Source organism: Neofelis nebulosa, chromosome 2 (assembly GCF_028018385.1).
Source record: "Neofelis nebulosa isolate mNeoNeb1 chromosome 2, mNeoNeb1.pri, whole genome shotgun sequence".
In the NCBI taxonomy this organism is placed as follows: Eukaryota; Metazoa; Chordata; class Mammalia; order Carnivora; family Felidae; genus Neofelis; species Neofelis nebulosa.
The window spans coordinates 60,491,622-60,509,654 of NC_080783.1; the positions used below are offsets into that span (position 1 = coordinate 60,491,622).

An 18,033-nucleotide genomic window follows, 5' to 3' on the forward strand; every position below is an offset into this window, starting at 1 on the left:
AATCTTTGTGAATCAAATGGCATTTCTGCTTCCCTTGAAGCCGCTAAGAGCTGTAGGAACATTAGCTGCCAGCAGATATTCATTTGTTCATTCGTTCACTCAGCAAAAGTTTATTGGTGGTCTATTTAGTGGAATGCACAGAGCTAGGAATATGGCCTTTTCCAACTTCTATGCCAGATTAAATCCCCCCTCTCCATATTATACTCTATTAATGTACACTACATTTTCCTTTGTAGCATGTACTGCAGCTATGACAAAATGATTCCTTGCCTAACTATTTAAGGTCTGTCTCTTGGACTACGCAGAAAGCTCCAGGAAGGAGGTGCAACCCTCTTGTTCGATGTTTTAGCCTTAGCAACTAACATAGTATCTAGAACAAAATAGCTGTTTATCAAATATTGGTGAAGTGAACAAATAAATGAAAAAAGAAATGGGATATGTCTTTGCCTTTCAGAAACTCAGTTTAAAGCAATGTTTCTCAATAGGAGCATTATTTTCAGGACAGCTCCTTATTTTGTAGGGTCCTAGGTATTGTTGGGTATATTTGGCAACCCTTGGTCCTAACCACTGCCCAGTGAATGGCAGAAGTGTGCCCCCACATGTACTGAGGCAACCAAAACATCCTCCCACACTGATGCCCCACTGATTCAGAACCACTTCTGATTCTGATTCTGTCCCACTTCTGATTCAGAACCACTGTATGGCTTTGACTTGAATGAAAGAGGCAAGAAGAGCAAGAAGGGGATGGATCTAGGAAATGATGAGAAAGTAAAAATGATGGACAATGGGACATAGGTGTGTGGGGAAGGGAGAGAGGAAGTGGACTCACATGAAAGAAAGCACAGTTTGGAACGGTGTTCATTTGAGTTCTCCATGCCCTGATGATTCCCTTGTGCCCCTTAGCCACCCACCCCTGTGATGTTTCAGGACAGACAGAGCATAAATCAGCTGGGCAAGGTTCTTGGATACTACCCATAATTAGGTCAGTGAAGTTCTGGCTTTTCTGTTTGATAGTTTGGATTTTCCCATACAATTTTTGTTTGAAGAAAGGGGTTTTGAGGATAAAGGACCAGAACCTAACCAGTGTTCTAGAGTCAAACATGGTGGTGCTGACTAGGATAAGGGCAGGCCTATGAAACACATGGAGGTGGACATTAAGACCCAAGAGAAAGTCCTGACAAAGGAGACATCGCATGACAACAAGTGAAATATGTTGAAGAAAGGAAACAGAGAAGCACTAAGAAGTACTATAAGTTGGCATGAGGGGCAGACCTTGAGGAAGTTGGCCTAAGGGGCACGGCACTTTTGGAAAGTGCCCCGTGGACATACAAGACATGTGAAGTTTAATGCACTTGTTGAGACCCACGAATAAATGGAGGTTGGCCATGCCTGTGACTCAGAATCGACATCCACAGCTGCTGGCACTGGCCACAGGGTGGAGGGCCGTTTCATTCCCAGAAGAAAATCATAAGCCTGTGCATGGTGGCCTCAACACCAAGTGCCAAGTCATGCCTTATTAAAAAGGTTTCCCCAAGATTGGGACTGTGGCATATGCTTCTTTATATGTCTCACAGCAACTGGGAGAGTTCTCTAAGTACAACAGGGGCTCAGTACATTCTTTCTGAATCCATCTGATTAAACACTTCAGAATCCTCCAGTTTAGCTGACAGGTTGTTACTGAAGGTGAGGTGGGTTTCAGTTGAGATGGAAGGGAGAGAGCATCTTACTAGTGGGAGGAGGTCTTGAAGCACTAATGCAGCAGTGGTATTCTCTTAGGAACGTGTCTTTAAGCTAACGAGCAGAAGGTTCAAAATGGTGTGAAAGGATGTGTTGAATGAACGAACGAACAAAGGCACGGGCATGATGTCTATGGTTCTGATGACCTCCGCCCTATTCCATTAGAAAGACAGGGGCTGTCACATTCTGGCATGGAAACAGAGCCGTTTCTGTTCGTCATTGCCCAAAGGTTTTCTTTTAATGTTTATTTATTTTTGAGAGAGACAGAGACAAAGTGTGAGAGGGGGAGGGGCAGAGAGAGAAGGAGACAGAATCCAGAACAGACTCCAGGCTCTGAGCTGTCAGCACAGAGCCCGACACGGGGCTCGCACCCGCAAACCGCGGGATCACGACCTGAGCTGAAGTCGGACACTTAACCAACTGAGCCACCCAGGAGCCCCCTAAAGGTTTTTTAATATGTGGACTTAGTTTTGACATCCCGAACCAACCACTAAAATTCTGTACAGTTTTAACTCATGCAAAGGGAAATGGATTTATCTGGCTCAAAAGTAAAATAGAAAAGAGACAAACACTGCTGTGTCCCACCTCCAGAGCCTCCCCTTTGGCCCTGAGTGCAGGCCAGGACCTGGGAAATCAGCCTGCTTCCCTGTGGCCCAGGTGAGCGTTGTGCTTCCATATGCCCATGGCCCCAGGGGACTGGCACAGGGTGCGCACTGCGCTCTTACTCACGGTTTGCGGAGGGTCATCCTCATGTGGGCGTCCGGGCCCATCTGCGACAGCAGCAGCATGGTGTCCTGAAGCTCCTCATCACACTCCTTCTTCTCCTCCTCAGTAGGCAAAGGGGCATCCTCGTGCTCGTCATCCAGAAATCGATAAAATAAATATTTGTCTTGGAAATGGTGTTCCTGGTCCACTACGTGAAACATGAAGGCAAGGATCAGCTGTTGTCCCTCTGCCTCACAGCCCCGTTTACCAGAAGCAAACGGCTGGTGTCAGGGAAGAGAGCCAAGTGGCAGCAAAGCGGTGAGACTCCTCAGCCCTCTGATCCCGCCTTGCCCAGGGCTGTGCAGCTGGAATACATGACTTCCCAACTGCGGTCATGCACCTCGAGGCTCTCTCTGACCCAGCCGCCACCAGCTGGCCCCACCACGTTCTTATGAGAACCTGCCAGCTTTTCTGAGATGAGCACACTGACCAGCAAAAATTGCCTTGGTGGCATCTTCTGGCATGTGGGACATGTGTCCCAAACAGGAAAATAACCAACTGCCAGATCATGCTCTATAATGGTTTTCGGGCACAGACTTAAAACAATCTTACTCTACAGGGATCAGGATTCGTATTTTTCTTTCCATATGTACTGTTTGTTAACATGTCTGCACTTTAAAAAAAAGTTTAGAATAAAATTAATTGTTTGAACAAAACTGACGAGACCGAGCTTCTAGGTCATATAACCCTAGAAGTAACTTAAGGTAATTTCCATCCAGTTCTGATTTTAAAAGTTTTGCTTTTCCCTTGTTCCTTTTAAAGAAAAAGACTTAGATCTTGGTAGGACAGTCAGTGAACTTGGCTCAGGATCTCTCATTTCTATGTCTTAGAGACGCAGACCCTCAGGACCCATCCCAAACCTGCTGAGTCAGAATCTGCATTTTAACAAGAGTCCCAGATGGCTTGAATGCACATTAAAGTCTGAGAAACACGGGTGAAGCCATCATTAGATTCTCAGGCCTTGGTAAATTAAATGAACGATTTTAATGGTTTGTCAGTTTGGAAAAGTGGTTGTTAAAGCAAATGGCATGAGCAGATCAACCACGGTCACACTCCAGTCCTGAACAGCTACCCTGCCCCACGATAGCCCCTGCGGGTGTCAGGGGCTGCGACAGTCGAGCACATTCCTGATTTTAAATATGGTCATCCCGTGTGGATACAAATTGGCTCTCCCAGATAACGCCATTGTTAAAAGGCAGCTTCTGAATTCATTACTTCCTTTCCCTGCCACCAGCCCCGCCGCATATCGCATTGCTCTTCATTCTGCCCCTGCATCAGGATTGGTATGCTCAGAGTATAATCACACTACCAATGAACCGTGAATGCAAACTAATAAACATAATTGGAACTGATGCACTCGGGTCCCAATTTCATTTTCCCTTCATACATTCTCCCATGTTAGGGGGGCAAGATGGCGGAACATAGCAATCAATAGCATCCGCTCGCCGCACTCGTATTGCTAAATGAAGATGCCGGCTCTGCAGGCCCCTAAAGGGACCATAATTCCTTTTTGGCCCATTTGGGAGTGCAACAACAACTTACCCAGGGAAAAGGTTTTCCAGGGCCTGGGGCTCATCTTACCGTGGTTGAGAACGCCGTCTTCTACCAGCACTTGCCACATGCCAACAGCCTGAGTTCGGGAGTGGACACAGGGAGTCTGCTGCAGCATCCAGTCCACCAGCTCGGTTCCCACACAGCATTGCCTGAGGAGAGGGGAACACAAAGGATGGGAAGGCACGCCCTCGCGGAGGAAGGCTGGGAGATGGCTTCTAAAAGACCTTCCCGAAACGCTTGTGCTCCTCCAACCATAAGAGGTCTCACTGCAAACAAAGCATGGCATGGCGTGGCCTCAGGTTCTCAAACTTTTGTACAAACCAACAAAACCACTCAGCTCATGAGGGAACCTTCCAAGCAATGAAAGAGCATTACACACTGCAGCACCAGGGGGTACCGAAGGGCCACTAGATGGGGAGTGTTATCTAGCAAGCTAAGCCCAGGGCCAGGAACTCTCTTGTCTCGCTGGTCCTGGAAAATCTCAGTGTAAAACGAGGGCAAAGTGACATCTGACTTCCTTCACCCGAGCCTGTGAGGAATGAGTTAATGTTTGTGAGGCACTTGGAGGTGCTCCACGAAAGGCGGTGTATAAGTGCAAAATTATATAGCACTTTATATTTTCAAGTAATACTACTGATCTTCCCCAGAGGGGCGTTGGGAGAAACAAGCAATTAGCGATGCAAATCTCTCTGAAAAAAGTCCTATGTAATGAGCATCAGCACTTCTGCAGAGCTTGTCATCTGAGGAGCTCCACATGCTTTCTGCATAGTCACACATTCACCCCTAAGTTGCCCCTCTGTGGTAAGTTCGTCAGGATGGGTGAACTGCGTGTATTAGTTAGGAAACATATAATTAGGAAATACTGAGACCTTCAGTGGGGTGAGGGAGAAGGGCAGGTGTTTGTGGCATGATGGTTCAGAGGAGGAAATGGAATCTTGAAGCCCTAGGAATGAATCCCAAGGGCCAACACAGGAAGTCACAGAGCAGCTGGGGTCTTTGCTACTGGTGGCCTCCCATCCCGGGCTAAGGATGGCACCATCTCTGGGGGGGGAGCTCAGGAGCTCCTCTCTAGTTTAAACTGGGGGTTTCCTGGTGCTGTGCCACTTTAGGAAGAGGCTTAGCCTGGGAGGAGTCATTAGATACAGCACTGTGTCTCCTAGACATTAGCTGTGTGAGTCTGGCCATGTCGTTTAAACTCGCTGGTTTTCACTTTTCTCATCTATAAAAAAACGAGGACGAAAAGATGGCCCCTAATGTTCTAGGAACTCTGAAATCTGTCTAAGCTCCTGGGATGCCCTGATTCAGGTCCAATTCTAGAACATTTCGCAAGCAAGATGTACTGAGAAGGCCGTCAGATTTCCAGGGCTACTCTGAAAACAGTCTACACCCACAAAAAGAGCTTCAATGAGCAAAGGGGGCACCTAGTAACTATTCATTCTGAACACAGGAACTGTCAAAACATGGCTCTTCTAATTTCAGAATTTATTAACGGGAGAAGTTTCATAAAGGTATAAACTAATCAATTCCATGTGGCTTTTAATTCAACGATTCTCTTTGCTAAGAGGAACTCTGAGATGATCTCAGAGCACCTGGGTCCTTGCTCAGGGTACGAGAATCCTGCAGTCAGCACACAGAACAAAGATCCACAGCTAGCTGATAGAATCACTGAGTTTCCTCTCCATTAAAGATCTCCAGCCACTTTAGAATCGACAGCAGACCTTAGCATGGTGATGACTTGGGGGGATACCGTGTCTGGGGAGACTGCAGCCATGATATAAGCAGGTGGGGAGGAGGAGAGAGATGGAACTAGAAAGTACAAGATGTGGGGCAAGGAACTTAAACTGGGGTGCAGAAAAGAGAAATCATGCCTTTGGCTTCCAGATGAGTCCATGGGTTATTACCAACAGATCATTAATTTGTGTCATAGGGTGTGGAATACACACGACACCTGTATTTCAGGGATTGAAAATGTTAGTATGATGGAGCAAGAAAGAGTTTACGGCTTCTGACTTCTAGTTTCCATTTTGTCATAAAGATGACATATTTTAACGGGATTTCCCTAATGCAAGTCCACACTTGGAAAAGCATAGTCACATCTTAAGTCAGGGGAAAAAATAACAAAGACTTAAAAAGAAAAAGGTCCTTTAGCCATATGAGATTTTGAGATTCACTTGAGGAGTTAAAGTGCTTTAACTCTCTCTGGGAATATGTAACACATGATTTTTGTTATTTTTTTTAAAGTTTGGGGGTACCTGGGTGGCTCAGTCGGCTAAGCATCTGACTTGGGCTCAGGTCATGATCTCACGGTCCGTGAGTTCGAGCCCCACGTTGGGCTCTGTGCTGACAGCTCAGAGCCTGGGGCCTGCTTCTGATTCTGTGTCTCCCTCTCTCTCTGCCCCTCCCCCACTCGTGTTCTGTCTGTCTTTCTCTCTCAAAAATAAATAAACATTAAAAAAAAATAAAGTTTATTTATTTATTTTGAGGAAGAGAGAGAGACAGAGAGAGAGAATATTGTGCTGTCAGCACAGAGCCTGCTTGGGATATTCCCTCTCTCTCTCTCTCTCTTTGCCCCTCCCCTACTTGTGGGCATGCATGCTCTCTCTTTCTCAAAATAAATAAGTAAACTTTAAAAAAGGGCTGGATGAATAGTCTGTCTTAAGAAATGGAATGTGTCTTCTTGATAAGACTAAAGTGTTTCTCAAATCCCGTCTCATTTCCAAAATTCTCTTCAAGACGAGGTCAATTAATGTAACAAATATCCTGTCAGTTTTAGTCTTATAAACATGTTCATGACAAGCACAAGTGGAAGAGTGTTTGTTTTCAAGGAGTGCAGAAAAAGTGATCCAAAGAGGAAGAATTTGCCTGTTTTGCCATCTCTGTCCTTGGGAAACAGACTGGATCTTGAGGCACGTGTACTCAAAGGTTTCCTATAAGGTGAATGAGGTCTAATTTTACAGGTCCTATCATAGTTGACAGTCATAGAAATATATTTATCCTTCATGGTAACTTTAAAATTTGTATCCTAGCTTTCACTGTGTCTTATGAATTTGGTTCATGTGAATCAAATGGGTTTTGACTCACGCCAAGTCTGATGGGTTCTGAGGTCATGTCTAGACTAAATGGGAGAGTTGAGTGACTGCTAAAAAAGGGCTATGAGGGTAAACCGCGAGTGCAAGGAGAAAGTGAAAGCTTGTGTGCCATGCATAGGCCATTCCAGTTCCTAAACCCATGGTGAAGTGAAAAAAAATCAAAAGCTAAAAGATCAGACATGAATCCTCAGTTGACCCACCAGTGTTCAGTCATCCCAGAAGATTCAACTACATAATTCCTTAACTCCAGTGACAGCTATAGTGACTCCCTATTCTAAATAATTATAGACGTGATAGAGTTGTATACTCACTATATACACACTAGAATGAAATCCTACAGTAGAAAGTAAACTCCGTAAAGAACATTGTATATTTTATTCACTCCTGTATCCTTGGGGCTTAGAACACAATAGCATCCGGTGCCCAGTAGGTATTTAATACATTTGTGGAATGAATGAATGGTAGAATGAATGAAAAGATCACTGAACTTGGAAATCAACCGAGGCTGGTTGGCTTAAGCCCTGGCTCTGCCACTCACTAGACTTGTGACTTGGACAAGGAAAACTATTTACTCTCTCTGAGCCTCACTTTTATCATCTGAAAAATGGCCTAACACCTACCTAGCAGGGCTGTGGTAGGATGAAATAGGACAACATAGGGAAAATGGCCTGGCGGAGGGCTTCAAGCAGAAACAAATGCTAAGTAAATGTTAGTTTAATCTCATCTAAATCTAATAGTTCCCCTAAAAAAACACTAGCGAACAGAAATGGAAAAGTTTTCTTCTCTTTGTTTATCACAATTAAACCAATGTCCAAGCAAATTAGTTTAGGAGTAACTGCTGGGAATGTTAAGGATAATTAAAGCTAAGCAGGGATCTAAGACAAACTCAGATCTTCCAAAACCTGGAGGATTATAAAACATGCTACCCATAGATGGAAAACAAGAAAACACAAGTTTGTTCCAATGTCACTAAACATGAATCTGAGGGAGGCCACAGCCTTTAGAATTATTGCACATACCTGTATGTCTTTAGGTGGTATTTTCTATCTCTTATCATGTGAGGTGCTCGAGAGAGAATGGCATTTCGTAAAATTTTTCCAGCCCTGAGGATCTTCTCTGAAGGAACCTACATTTTAATCAGGTGAAAGGAGGGAAGGAGGAAGAGGGAGAATTTATAGAAGGAAAACAAACCAGATGAATACTTAAATCACTTTCTGACTCTGGCTTGAAAAATACAACTCATTCACATATTTACATTGTTCACTTGTATGACATGTCCCTTTTATTTGAAAACTGATACACACTGAATAGTCGTTATGTCTAGAAAATGCACCCGAGGTCTCCTGATGTGATGCTCTGACATACTGGCCGCCTCCAGTGGTTACCTAAGAAGTTGGCTCTGAAGGTTCATCAACCCACCTACATCCCATTACCTTGGTAATGGTGTTAGCAGGACGAAGAGGAACGTGAGGTTCAATGAGAGGTGTCTGAAAAATAAAATGTTAAGGCAAAAGAAAATTAAACAAAAAGTACACTAAAGAAAATTATGGGTTGGGGGATAATAAGAAACATCCATTTTTATAAAACTCAAAATAGAATTTAAAAAAAAACAAGAGATAAAATCTGCCTGAATAACTTGAATGCAGATGCATTCAAAGGGCAAAATTAGACCTTCAATTTGCCAAAATTTAAATATAAATTATTAAAAATGAAAAAAACCAAACAGATAGGAATGATTGGATGTTTGCAGGCTTAATGAGAAGGGAATCAATATCTACTCAAAGCATAACAAACATCAGAGCAGAAGAAAAAGCAAAACAAGATAAACACGTATGGAGATTAAAATGACCTATCTCGGGAGATAGGGATAAAGTACTGAATTAGAATGGAAATGAGCAATTTCGTCCTCTGTCATGTAGTTAAGATTCTTTTCCCTCAATTTGTATTTTTGGAAAAAAAAGTTTTAATTTCTAAATGATACTTCTTGGTTTTATGTACTCAAGTTCCGAGGACCCACTGGGGCAGCTAGGGCACCGTCTCTTGTCATCTGCAAAGTGGTATACAGTTTTCAGGATTCCGTGACTGAAAGAACAGCTCTAGGATACAGATTAAGCTGCCACTATTATCCACATTCTTCAGATGAAGGTGCTGAATTGCGATCCCAGGAAAATGACTTGCTACACAGCTACACAGGTAGGTCCCTTAGTCCTGCCAAACCCTTCCCTCTAGTTCTCTGTGATGTCTGGCAATGGCATTTCCAAATGGAAGAGAAAGATATGTGCAGTTAAAGATGGTGGTAGGACCATTAACACAATGCTATTTATGTCACTTCCAGAAGGTTTCAAATGATGATAGGTTTAGTTATGAGATTGTGATAGGCAGAAATAATGCCTCCCCCCCCCCAAAGATGTCCATATCCTTATCTCCAGAACCTGTGACTATATTAGATTACATGGCAAAAGGGATTCTGTAGATGTGGTTAAGTTAAGGCTCAAAATAGGGAGATTATCCTGGTGTTTCCTGGTGGGCCCAGTGTGATCCTATGAGCTCTTAAAAGATGGAAGAGGGAGGGGAAAGCATTAGAACTAGAGAGACAGCAGTGTGAGTTGGACTTGGCCTGATTTTGCTGACTCTGCTGATGGAAGAGACCAAGAGCCAAGGATGGAAGGCAGCTTCTAGAAGATGGAAAAGGCGAAGCAATATATGGCTTTTCTCCTAGAACCTCCAGAAGGACTTGGCTGCCAACACCTTCATTGTTAGCCCAGTGAGACCCATTTCAGACTTCTAACGTACAGCATTGTAAAATTATTAATTTGTGTTGTTTTAAGCCACTAACCCTGTGGTAATTTGTTATAGCAGTAAAAAAACAAAAAGCAAAAAACTAATACGGACATTATTATACTTTATAATGAAAACTCTACTTTTTGGAAACTGAAGCCATTACACTGAAAATGAATCGGTAGATTTTCCCTCTAGTCCTAATTTAAAAAATACAACCAATGGAGGAAATAAGTCAATATTAATTTAAAATACTTTATGTACCTAAATACAAATATGCATGTATAAACATATACCTTCCTTTTTATCAACAATAAATTTCAGATGAGTTGCTGCTTTGGATATTATAATAGAATTAAGGAAACGAGGGACAGAATGGAAAGCTTTAAGAAAAGCATAGGTGAGATGCAGATTTACTTAGAATGAATGAAATCTCACTGACTTACTTAAACATTTTCGTCACCTCCCTGGCATCAAGGAGACTTTTTTGTTCCTCTTGAAATCACTAGAGCACAGGTGTCAAGCAATATTATAGTATTTAAGCAGCATAATGTTTACAATCAGCAAAGAATCTAGACCAAGGAACGTCAGTGTGGTCCAATTCAACAGGAGCTTTAAACAGAGACTGACTTTGCCCGGAAATAGCCCACATTCCCTTAGGGCAGACCTCTAGATGGGAGAGCTACCGTGCCCTGTGTTTGTACTACTTCCTCAAAGACAGAGCTGTGTGATCCCAAGTCACCTGAAAAAATGTTCAAAAGCACCAGACCAGCATGCATCAGGGCTCTGGAAATGTGTGCAGTTAAAACATGCTGATTATTTCTGAGTTGTGAGTTCCCAGCAGTCATGCGTCCCACCTCTTTACATTGCATGGGTTGGTTGATATGTCCAGGACTATGCCTGGTTGTATATGTAAATTGTAGAAGCTTCTGGTTATTCTTGAAGATAATAGAAACCCATTTCTTCTTCCTGTCTTAGAAGAGGTACAGGTATACGTGGTCTAGAGTAGATGGATGTGAGATTAGCTTCTGAGGCGATCTTTTCTTCCCTAGGAAAAACTTGACTTTCCTTTGCAGTAGTATTTGAGAGGCTGGCTGGGCTAGAGGTCAAGAAGATGCCCATGCTTGAGGACTACTGATGAGTATTTATTCTTTGATGGTGCAATGAAACATTATTTGAAGAGTGAATCTTTTCATTTGTTTCTACAGAGATGGCTATATTTGAACAAAATGCTAAAAATGGTCCCTAGGTCAGTTAATCTGGATAGTTCACTTTTTGATTCCTTTGAAAGTATTACGAAAGCAAAGGAACCATCAGGCTTCAACCAGAATTGTCCCTTTGATTTGTAACTTCTGAAGAGGTAAAATGTAGGCAACGTTGCCATTCAGCCTCATAATCCCGGTACCAGTTCCAGGACCAAGAGGCTATTTAATCTGTTGAAAGGCAGCGTTCTCAGAACCTTCCTTGGCTCAAAGATTTTAGGTTTAGGGGTAATGCAATGAATGGATGCTTTGAGAAGGGGACAGTCTTTTTATTTAAATAAAACCTCCAAGGAACACATGCAGGGTGAAAGCAGGGAAAGTTTTATTTTGGGGGAATAAAAATTTGCCTTTGAAAGGGAAACTATATCCAGTTAGGCAAGAATCCATGTTGTAAGAACTACAGTGGTGTCTAGCAGCCATAGGTGGTGAGACAGAGGGCATCTGTGACAGGCAGACCGGGTCCCTGAGAAACAAAATCATTGTCCAATGCCTGCTCAGAGACCCCTCCATTATGAGTGTGGCTTTATTGCTTTTGTATCTGCTTATCTCCTTTTTGGGTTCCCTTAGCTTTCAAAGTAAAGCTCCTTTTAGGAATTTCACCTTAGCTGTGCCTTAGAGAAATGAGGAAAGGAATGTCATTTCACAAATGATTAGATTAAATGGGGGAGGGAAAAAAGCAGGATAATAATATTGGTGAGAATTAAAACAAGAAAAGCAGCCCTAAGGGCAAGACTAAGCATTTCCTGTGTCAGGCTTTTTATACACGCTGTCTACACATGCACCTTTATATCTGTTATCTCATTTTTTATCGAGAACTAGAGCCAGAGAAATATAGGGACTGAGTTCATTCAGCTAATACCTGGAGCTGGGGGTTGAATCTGGGTCTATCCCACTCCAGTATCTATGCTGCAGATACAACAACCCCATACCACCTGCATTTTTCTTTGAGAGACATTTTTGCTCACCCTATGGATGAGTTAATGTTCTGCTTTACTTCAAGTCCATTGAGAAAAGTGCATCTAAGCCCTTCTAAGTTCTCAGGTATCAGAGTTGACCTTAAGAATCTTTAGCAATAAGTATTCACTGTGACCCACTGAGATGACACATTAGCACTGATGCATCATGCTTGGTCTGAATTAACTTTTTAAAAAGCGTGTTTGTTACGATAGAACATTTGGTATTGAGGAAGAGCTGTCCCACCAGGGCTAAGACAAATATACCAAGGACATGGGTAGCAGTCAAAGGGTAAGCAGGATAATGAAGCCACTCAATACTTCTCGCAGGGGTCATTTAATGCTGGGAACTGGCTTTATGGATGGTGGAGGACCTGCAAAGGCAAATGGGTAACAGAGATGCCAAATCCAGATGTCAGCAGAGCAGGAAGCCCTCCAGTGGGGGACAGAGGGACGGGAGACTGAATTGGGCATCCTGGCAGAAGCTGGAACCCCGGGGGGGGGGCCCAGGTCCTAGCTGTAGGGGTGCTGCTAGAGATGCTGCCCGCCCTCCCGGGCCAAGAGGGAGGCAAGAACCCTCTTGCTTTCAATCTCCCTCCAACCAGGGGCCAGAGAAGTAAGGAAAAGAATTTCACTTATAAATGATTAGGTTACACAGAAGAGAGAAAGAGGTAGTATGGTGGTATTAGTGAGATGATCCAAGTAAGAAAACCAGTCCTAAAAGCAGAGCTGTGGCCAGAGGAGCCTGGGAAATACTCTCTGCAGAAGTTGGCCTCCTTGTGATACACAGCTGAGTGCAGGAAGGGCAAGAACTACTTTAAGGACGAGCAGACCCAGGACCTGCACAGCAGGGTGGTGGCAGTGGCCACAGAGTGGGGACAAGGCTGCCGCATGCCAGTCCTGTCACCCTTTCAGGATTCCACGTCCTCCCGGGCATTCTTCCTGTTGCACCACGGGCAAGGAAGGTGGACAGTGAGCTAGCAGGGTGAGGCTTCATTAATGCCTCTTTGGTGTGTTTCCTAGGGCTGCCCAATGTTTTGTCCTATAGCCAGAAAACACACATCACAAATAAGCCCGAAAAGGAACAGACCCCTCCCTGATTAAACTGCATACATTTCAGCACATCAATCATGTGCTGAGGATAAAAATTCTTCTTCCCCACCTGGGCATGAAAGAATCCAAATTGGTCTGTGAAAATATGATCCTAAAAAGCTAGGCAGAGAGAACAGATAAAGGCAGAGGTATTCATTCAGCTTTCTCTCGGCTTTTCTTGGCTTTCTCCACCAAAGACTTCCCTCAGGATTGACCGTAATTGGTTTTTGTTTGTTTCTGGAGAAGGGATGCATTCTACTGCTTTTTATTATATTTATATTACTACTGAAAAGGAGAAACAGTGAGGGAAAATATTCCTTTTGGCACCGGAGCCAATTCAGAAATACTAATCAGGTGATGAAAAATAGGAATTTAGCCTCTATTACAAAATGCACAATAACTCCCCAGTAGGTTATAATGAGGTATAAGGCACGGTAATAGGTCTTATGAAAAACCATATTCAGGCCCTTTTGAAAGGGGGTAATTCATTTGACTCGAGTGTTTGCTCACAGAAGCCTTTTGCAAGGCACAACATTTTAAGCCAAGAGATAAGAATAACAAGCTAGACTGGGACCCAAAGCTCATGGCAGAACTCTGGCAACTCAGTGCAAGAAAAAGTCTTGTAAGTCTACATCCAGTGTAATGCAAGTATTTACTAAAGGGGTGTTGTGTGCAGAACAACGTGCTAAGCTAAAGCAGAAGCCTGATAAAGTACCCGGTCTGCATGAGCTCTTGATCCTGATGGGAAGGCAAAACTTCTGGGGGTTAAACAATTAGGGAGACAACAGGAGTCAACAAACAAAAGCGATGACATTCTAGATTTCAAATTTCCCCTTTCCAATTTGAAGTGAGGAAATCGCTAGAAAGCGGGGAAAATCATATTCTATTTTTTAGTGGAAATGCTATACTTTTAGGAGTTACATTCCTTGGCATTTTGAAATAATACAACTAAGGCCTTAGAAATATATGTCTCATGAGAATTGTCATTTGTGTCAGCACTCTTTGGTTAACAGTATGAAATTAAAGGCCTAAGTCAGACTTATAAACAGATTTCACCACTCTGAAATGACTACCTAAGTTTTCCACTTGTTAAATAATGGAAAAATAAATCATCTATAGACCTTTTTGGTTTCTTGTGTAGGCCTTTTTTTTTCTTTCTTAAAGTTCTTAGTTCAAAATTGGGTTATAGATTCCAAGTTTCAGCTTCCACATGTAGAAAGATTAAAAGTTACTACTGCTGTCCATACAACAATAAAGAGCCAAACAAAGTGAAAATAATGGCTTTTCTGGGGCCCATCAGAGGACTGAGATTACAGGGCAAACCACTACCCCAGAATTGGGAGAGACAAGGGAATCTGGGGTCACACCTGGGATCTGCCCACCTGGAACAGAGGCCACAGACTGGTAGGTGCCCTTAAATGGTGTGCAGTTAATTAAAGGAGAAAGCTTTAGACTGTTGTGTCTCTAACATCATGGCAGCCTGCTTAATTAAGGAAACTAAAATCTAAGCCTGTACTATCACAAATGGCCAACTAGGTTTGAAGCCATAGCAAATCAGCAATTTCTTTACTTGGCTTCCATCTTTTTTTTTTTTTTTTAACGTTTTTTTAATTTATTTTTGAGACAGAGAGAGACAGAGCATGAATGGGGGAGGGGCAGAGAGAGAGGGAGACACAGAATCCGAAGCAGGCTCCAGGCTCCGAGCCATCAGCCCAGAGCCCAACGCGGGGCTCGAACTCACGGACCGCGAGATCGTGACCTGAGCCAAAGTTGGACGCTTAACCGACTGAGCCACCCAGGCGCCCCTTGGCTTCCATCTTTTGAGTATAAAAGTATCTCCCTGAAATCCTGCCAGTGGAGTGCTCCTGACCACTTCCAGTTTGGGGCTGCCAGATTCAAATCAATTTTTGGTCAAAAAAACCTTTTCATATTCCTCAGTGTATGTTTTAACAGTGGTAATTCTGATGAATTGCTGAAGTGACTTGAGAGTGAGAAACTCCTGGGGGCGGGGGCAGTCTTAGGTGGGCCCTACACTTTTGTGGGTTTTACCTCCTGGAACCCGACCAGGTCCTCTTGGTGAGGAGCCGAAAAAGATCTCCTAGTGGCTCTGGCAGGAGAAGGGAAGAGAGTGTACTGTGAAATACACCCAGAGCATTCTCCATACCAAAGGCCTACTGTCCAGGGAGAAGACTTTACTAGAACATTATCTTACATGGGGGAAGGGCATTTCTCTAATTGCAGCCCCCTCTAGTTTTTCTCTTTCACCCAAGGAGGAAAACGAAGCTAAGAAACTGCTGGGAAGGTCACAATGCAGGGACACAGACCCACTAAATGCCTGAGCCTTAATGATAAGATTACAGGACATTCCCCTTCCCCTATATGCCCCTACCATACCAGTATAAAAGCAGTGGATCACAGCCAAAAGAGTTGCAACATGCAGACTCTATCTAAGGAGGACTTCTTAGGGAAGCCCAAACACAACAGAGACAAAAACAGGGCACTAGAGGAATTTGAAGACTTTGGCATCTATAGCTACAACAAACATTAAACAATGCCCAACTCCCAGGCTGATTAACACAAAAGTCACACTAACAACCTATTTATCTTAGCTCCTATTACTCAGTATATCATATCTGGCTTTCAACCAAAAATTAAAAGGCATACTAAAAGCAAGGAAAAAACAGAGTCTGAAGAGACAAAATAAGCATCAGAATCAGACTCAAGTATGACACAGGTTTTAGAATTGTCAAGCAAAAAATTTAAATTAACTATGATTAATACATTAACAATGGAATTGTATTGCACTAATAATACTAATAAGAAAGCAGATAATATGAAATAGTGGATTGGGTAATATAAACAGAGAGATAGAAACTCAAGAAAGGAACGTCTTCCTTCCTTTTTCCTCCACTGACCAGCAACAGAGAAGGTAGAGCAGAAAGGGGTGGATGTGGGAGAAGGCAGATCATACCTCTCAACCCACCAGCCATGTTTCTTCAGACACTAGACATCAGCAAAAGCTGGAGGTTTTAGAAATGAATCCAGTAAGTTATTTTGTGGAATATATTGACAAACTGATCTTAAAGTTTATGTGGGAAGGCAGAAGACTCAGCATAGCCAACACAATATTGAAGAAGAGGAACAAAGCTGGAGGACTCACACTGTCTGATTTCACAAGACTTACTATGAAGCTTCAGTAATCAACACAGTGTGGTATTGATAAGCAATAGACAAATAGGTCAACGGAACAGAATAGTTAGCTCAGAAATAGATCCCAATAAATATAGTCAATTGATCTTTGACAAAGGAGTAAAGGCAATACAAAGGAGCAAAGACAGTCTTTTCCACAAACCGTGCTGGAACAACTGGACAACCACATGCAAAAAAAAAAAAAAAAAATGTGGATACAGACCTTTAACCCTACAGAAAAATTAACTCAAAATGGATCACCCACTCTGAATGTAAAGTGCAAAACTGTAAACCTCGCAGAAGACAACCCCGGAGAAAACCTAGGTGACCTTGGGTACAGTGATGACTTTTTAGAACACAACACCAAAGGCACAATCAATGAAAGAAATAATTAATAAGCTGGATTTCATTAAAATTAAAGACTTCTGACAATGTTAAGAATGAGAAAACAAGCCACAGACTGGGAGAAAATATTTGCAAAAGACATGTCTGATAAAGGACTATTATCCAAAATGGACAAAGAACTCTTAAAACTGAGCCATAAGAAAATACACAACCTGATTTAAAAATGTACCAAAGACTTTAACAGAAGCCTCACTAAAGAAGATATACAGATAGCAAACAGGCATAAGAAAAGATGTTCCCTATCTTATGTCATCAGGGAAATGAAAATAAAAACAACAGAGATACCACTATATACCTATTAGAATGGACAAAATCCAGAACACTGACAACACCAAATGCCAGCAAGGACGTGGAGCAACAGGAACTCTCATTCACTGCTGGTGGGAATGCAAAATGGCGTAGCCACTTTGAAAGACTCTGAAAGCCACTTTGAAAGTTTGGCATTTTCTTACAAAACTAAACATAGTCTTACCATGTGATCTAGCAATCATGCTCCTTGGTGATTACCCAAAGAAATTGAAAGCTTATGTCCACATACACAGAAAGTGAACTAAGAAAAAGTTGTATGATATATAATTCCAACTATATGACATTCTAGAAAGGCAAAATTATGGAGGCCATGTTAAAAAGATCAGGGGTGCTTGGCTGTAGAGCATACAACTCTTAAACTTGAGGTTGGGAGTACAAGCCCCACAGTGGACACAGAGATTACTTACAAAAAAAAAAAAAAGGATCAGTGAAAATACTTTGTATGATACCATAACGATGAGTATATGTCATTATACATATATACATAGCTATGGGTTCAACCCTTACAACTATGATTTTCATGCAAATATAAACTTATGGATTATTAATGTACAGAATGTACAATATCAAGAGGGAACCATAATATATGCTAGGGACTTTGGGTGATTATGATGTATCAACGCAGGTTCATCCATTGTAACAAATGCACCCCTCTGAGGGGGGATGTTGATTTTGGGGGAGGCTATCCTACTTTTATAGGATTTTATGTTGATTTTGGGGGAGGCAAAGGGTATATGGGAAATCTCTGTACCTTCCCCTCAATTTTTCTGTGAACCTTAAACTGCCCTAAAATATAAGGTCTTAATATAAAAAATGGACATGACTAATCCATAATAACTGAAATGATATCTTTAGGGACCAAAGAAACAAAAACATTTATGGATTAAGACTGAGGTATTT

General features: G+C 42.4%; 1 protein-coding gene across 10 annotated transcripts in view; it reads right to left on the reverse strand.

The window, feature by feature from the left end:
- RAPGEF4 (Rap guanine nucleotide exchange factor 4) overlaps positions 1-18,033 on the reverse strand; it is a 290,928-nt gene that overhangs the window by 81,948 nt on the left and 190,947 nt on the right. For 8 of the 10 annotated variants that reach the window (XM_058713831.1, XM_058713846.1, XM_058713862.1 and 5 more), the window contains 4 exons: positions 8,579-8,632; positions 8,165-8,271; positions 4,084-4,205; positions 2,467-2,650 (listed from right to left, as the gene is read on the reverse strand). In XM_058713831.1, coding sequence (XP_058569814.1) covers positions 2,467-2,650; positions 4,084-4,205; positions 8,165-8,271; positions 8,579-8,632 — 467 coding nt within the window. The remainder of the gene's footprint in view (positions 1-2,466; positions 2,651-4,083; positions 4,206-8,164; positions 8,272-8,578; positions 8,633-18,033) is intronic. The other 2 variants (XM_058713839.1, XM_058713892.1) reach the window with 1 other exon arrangement.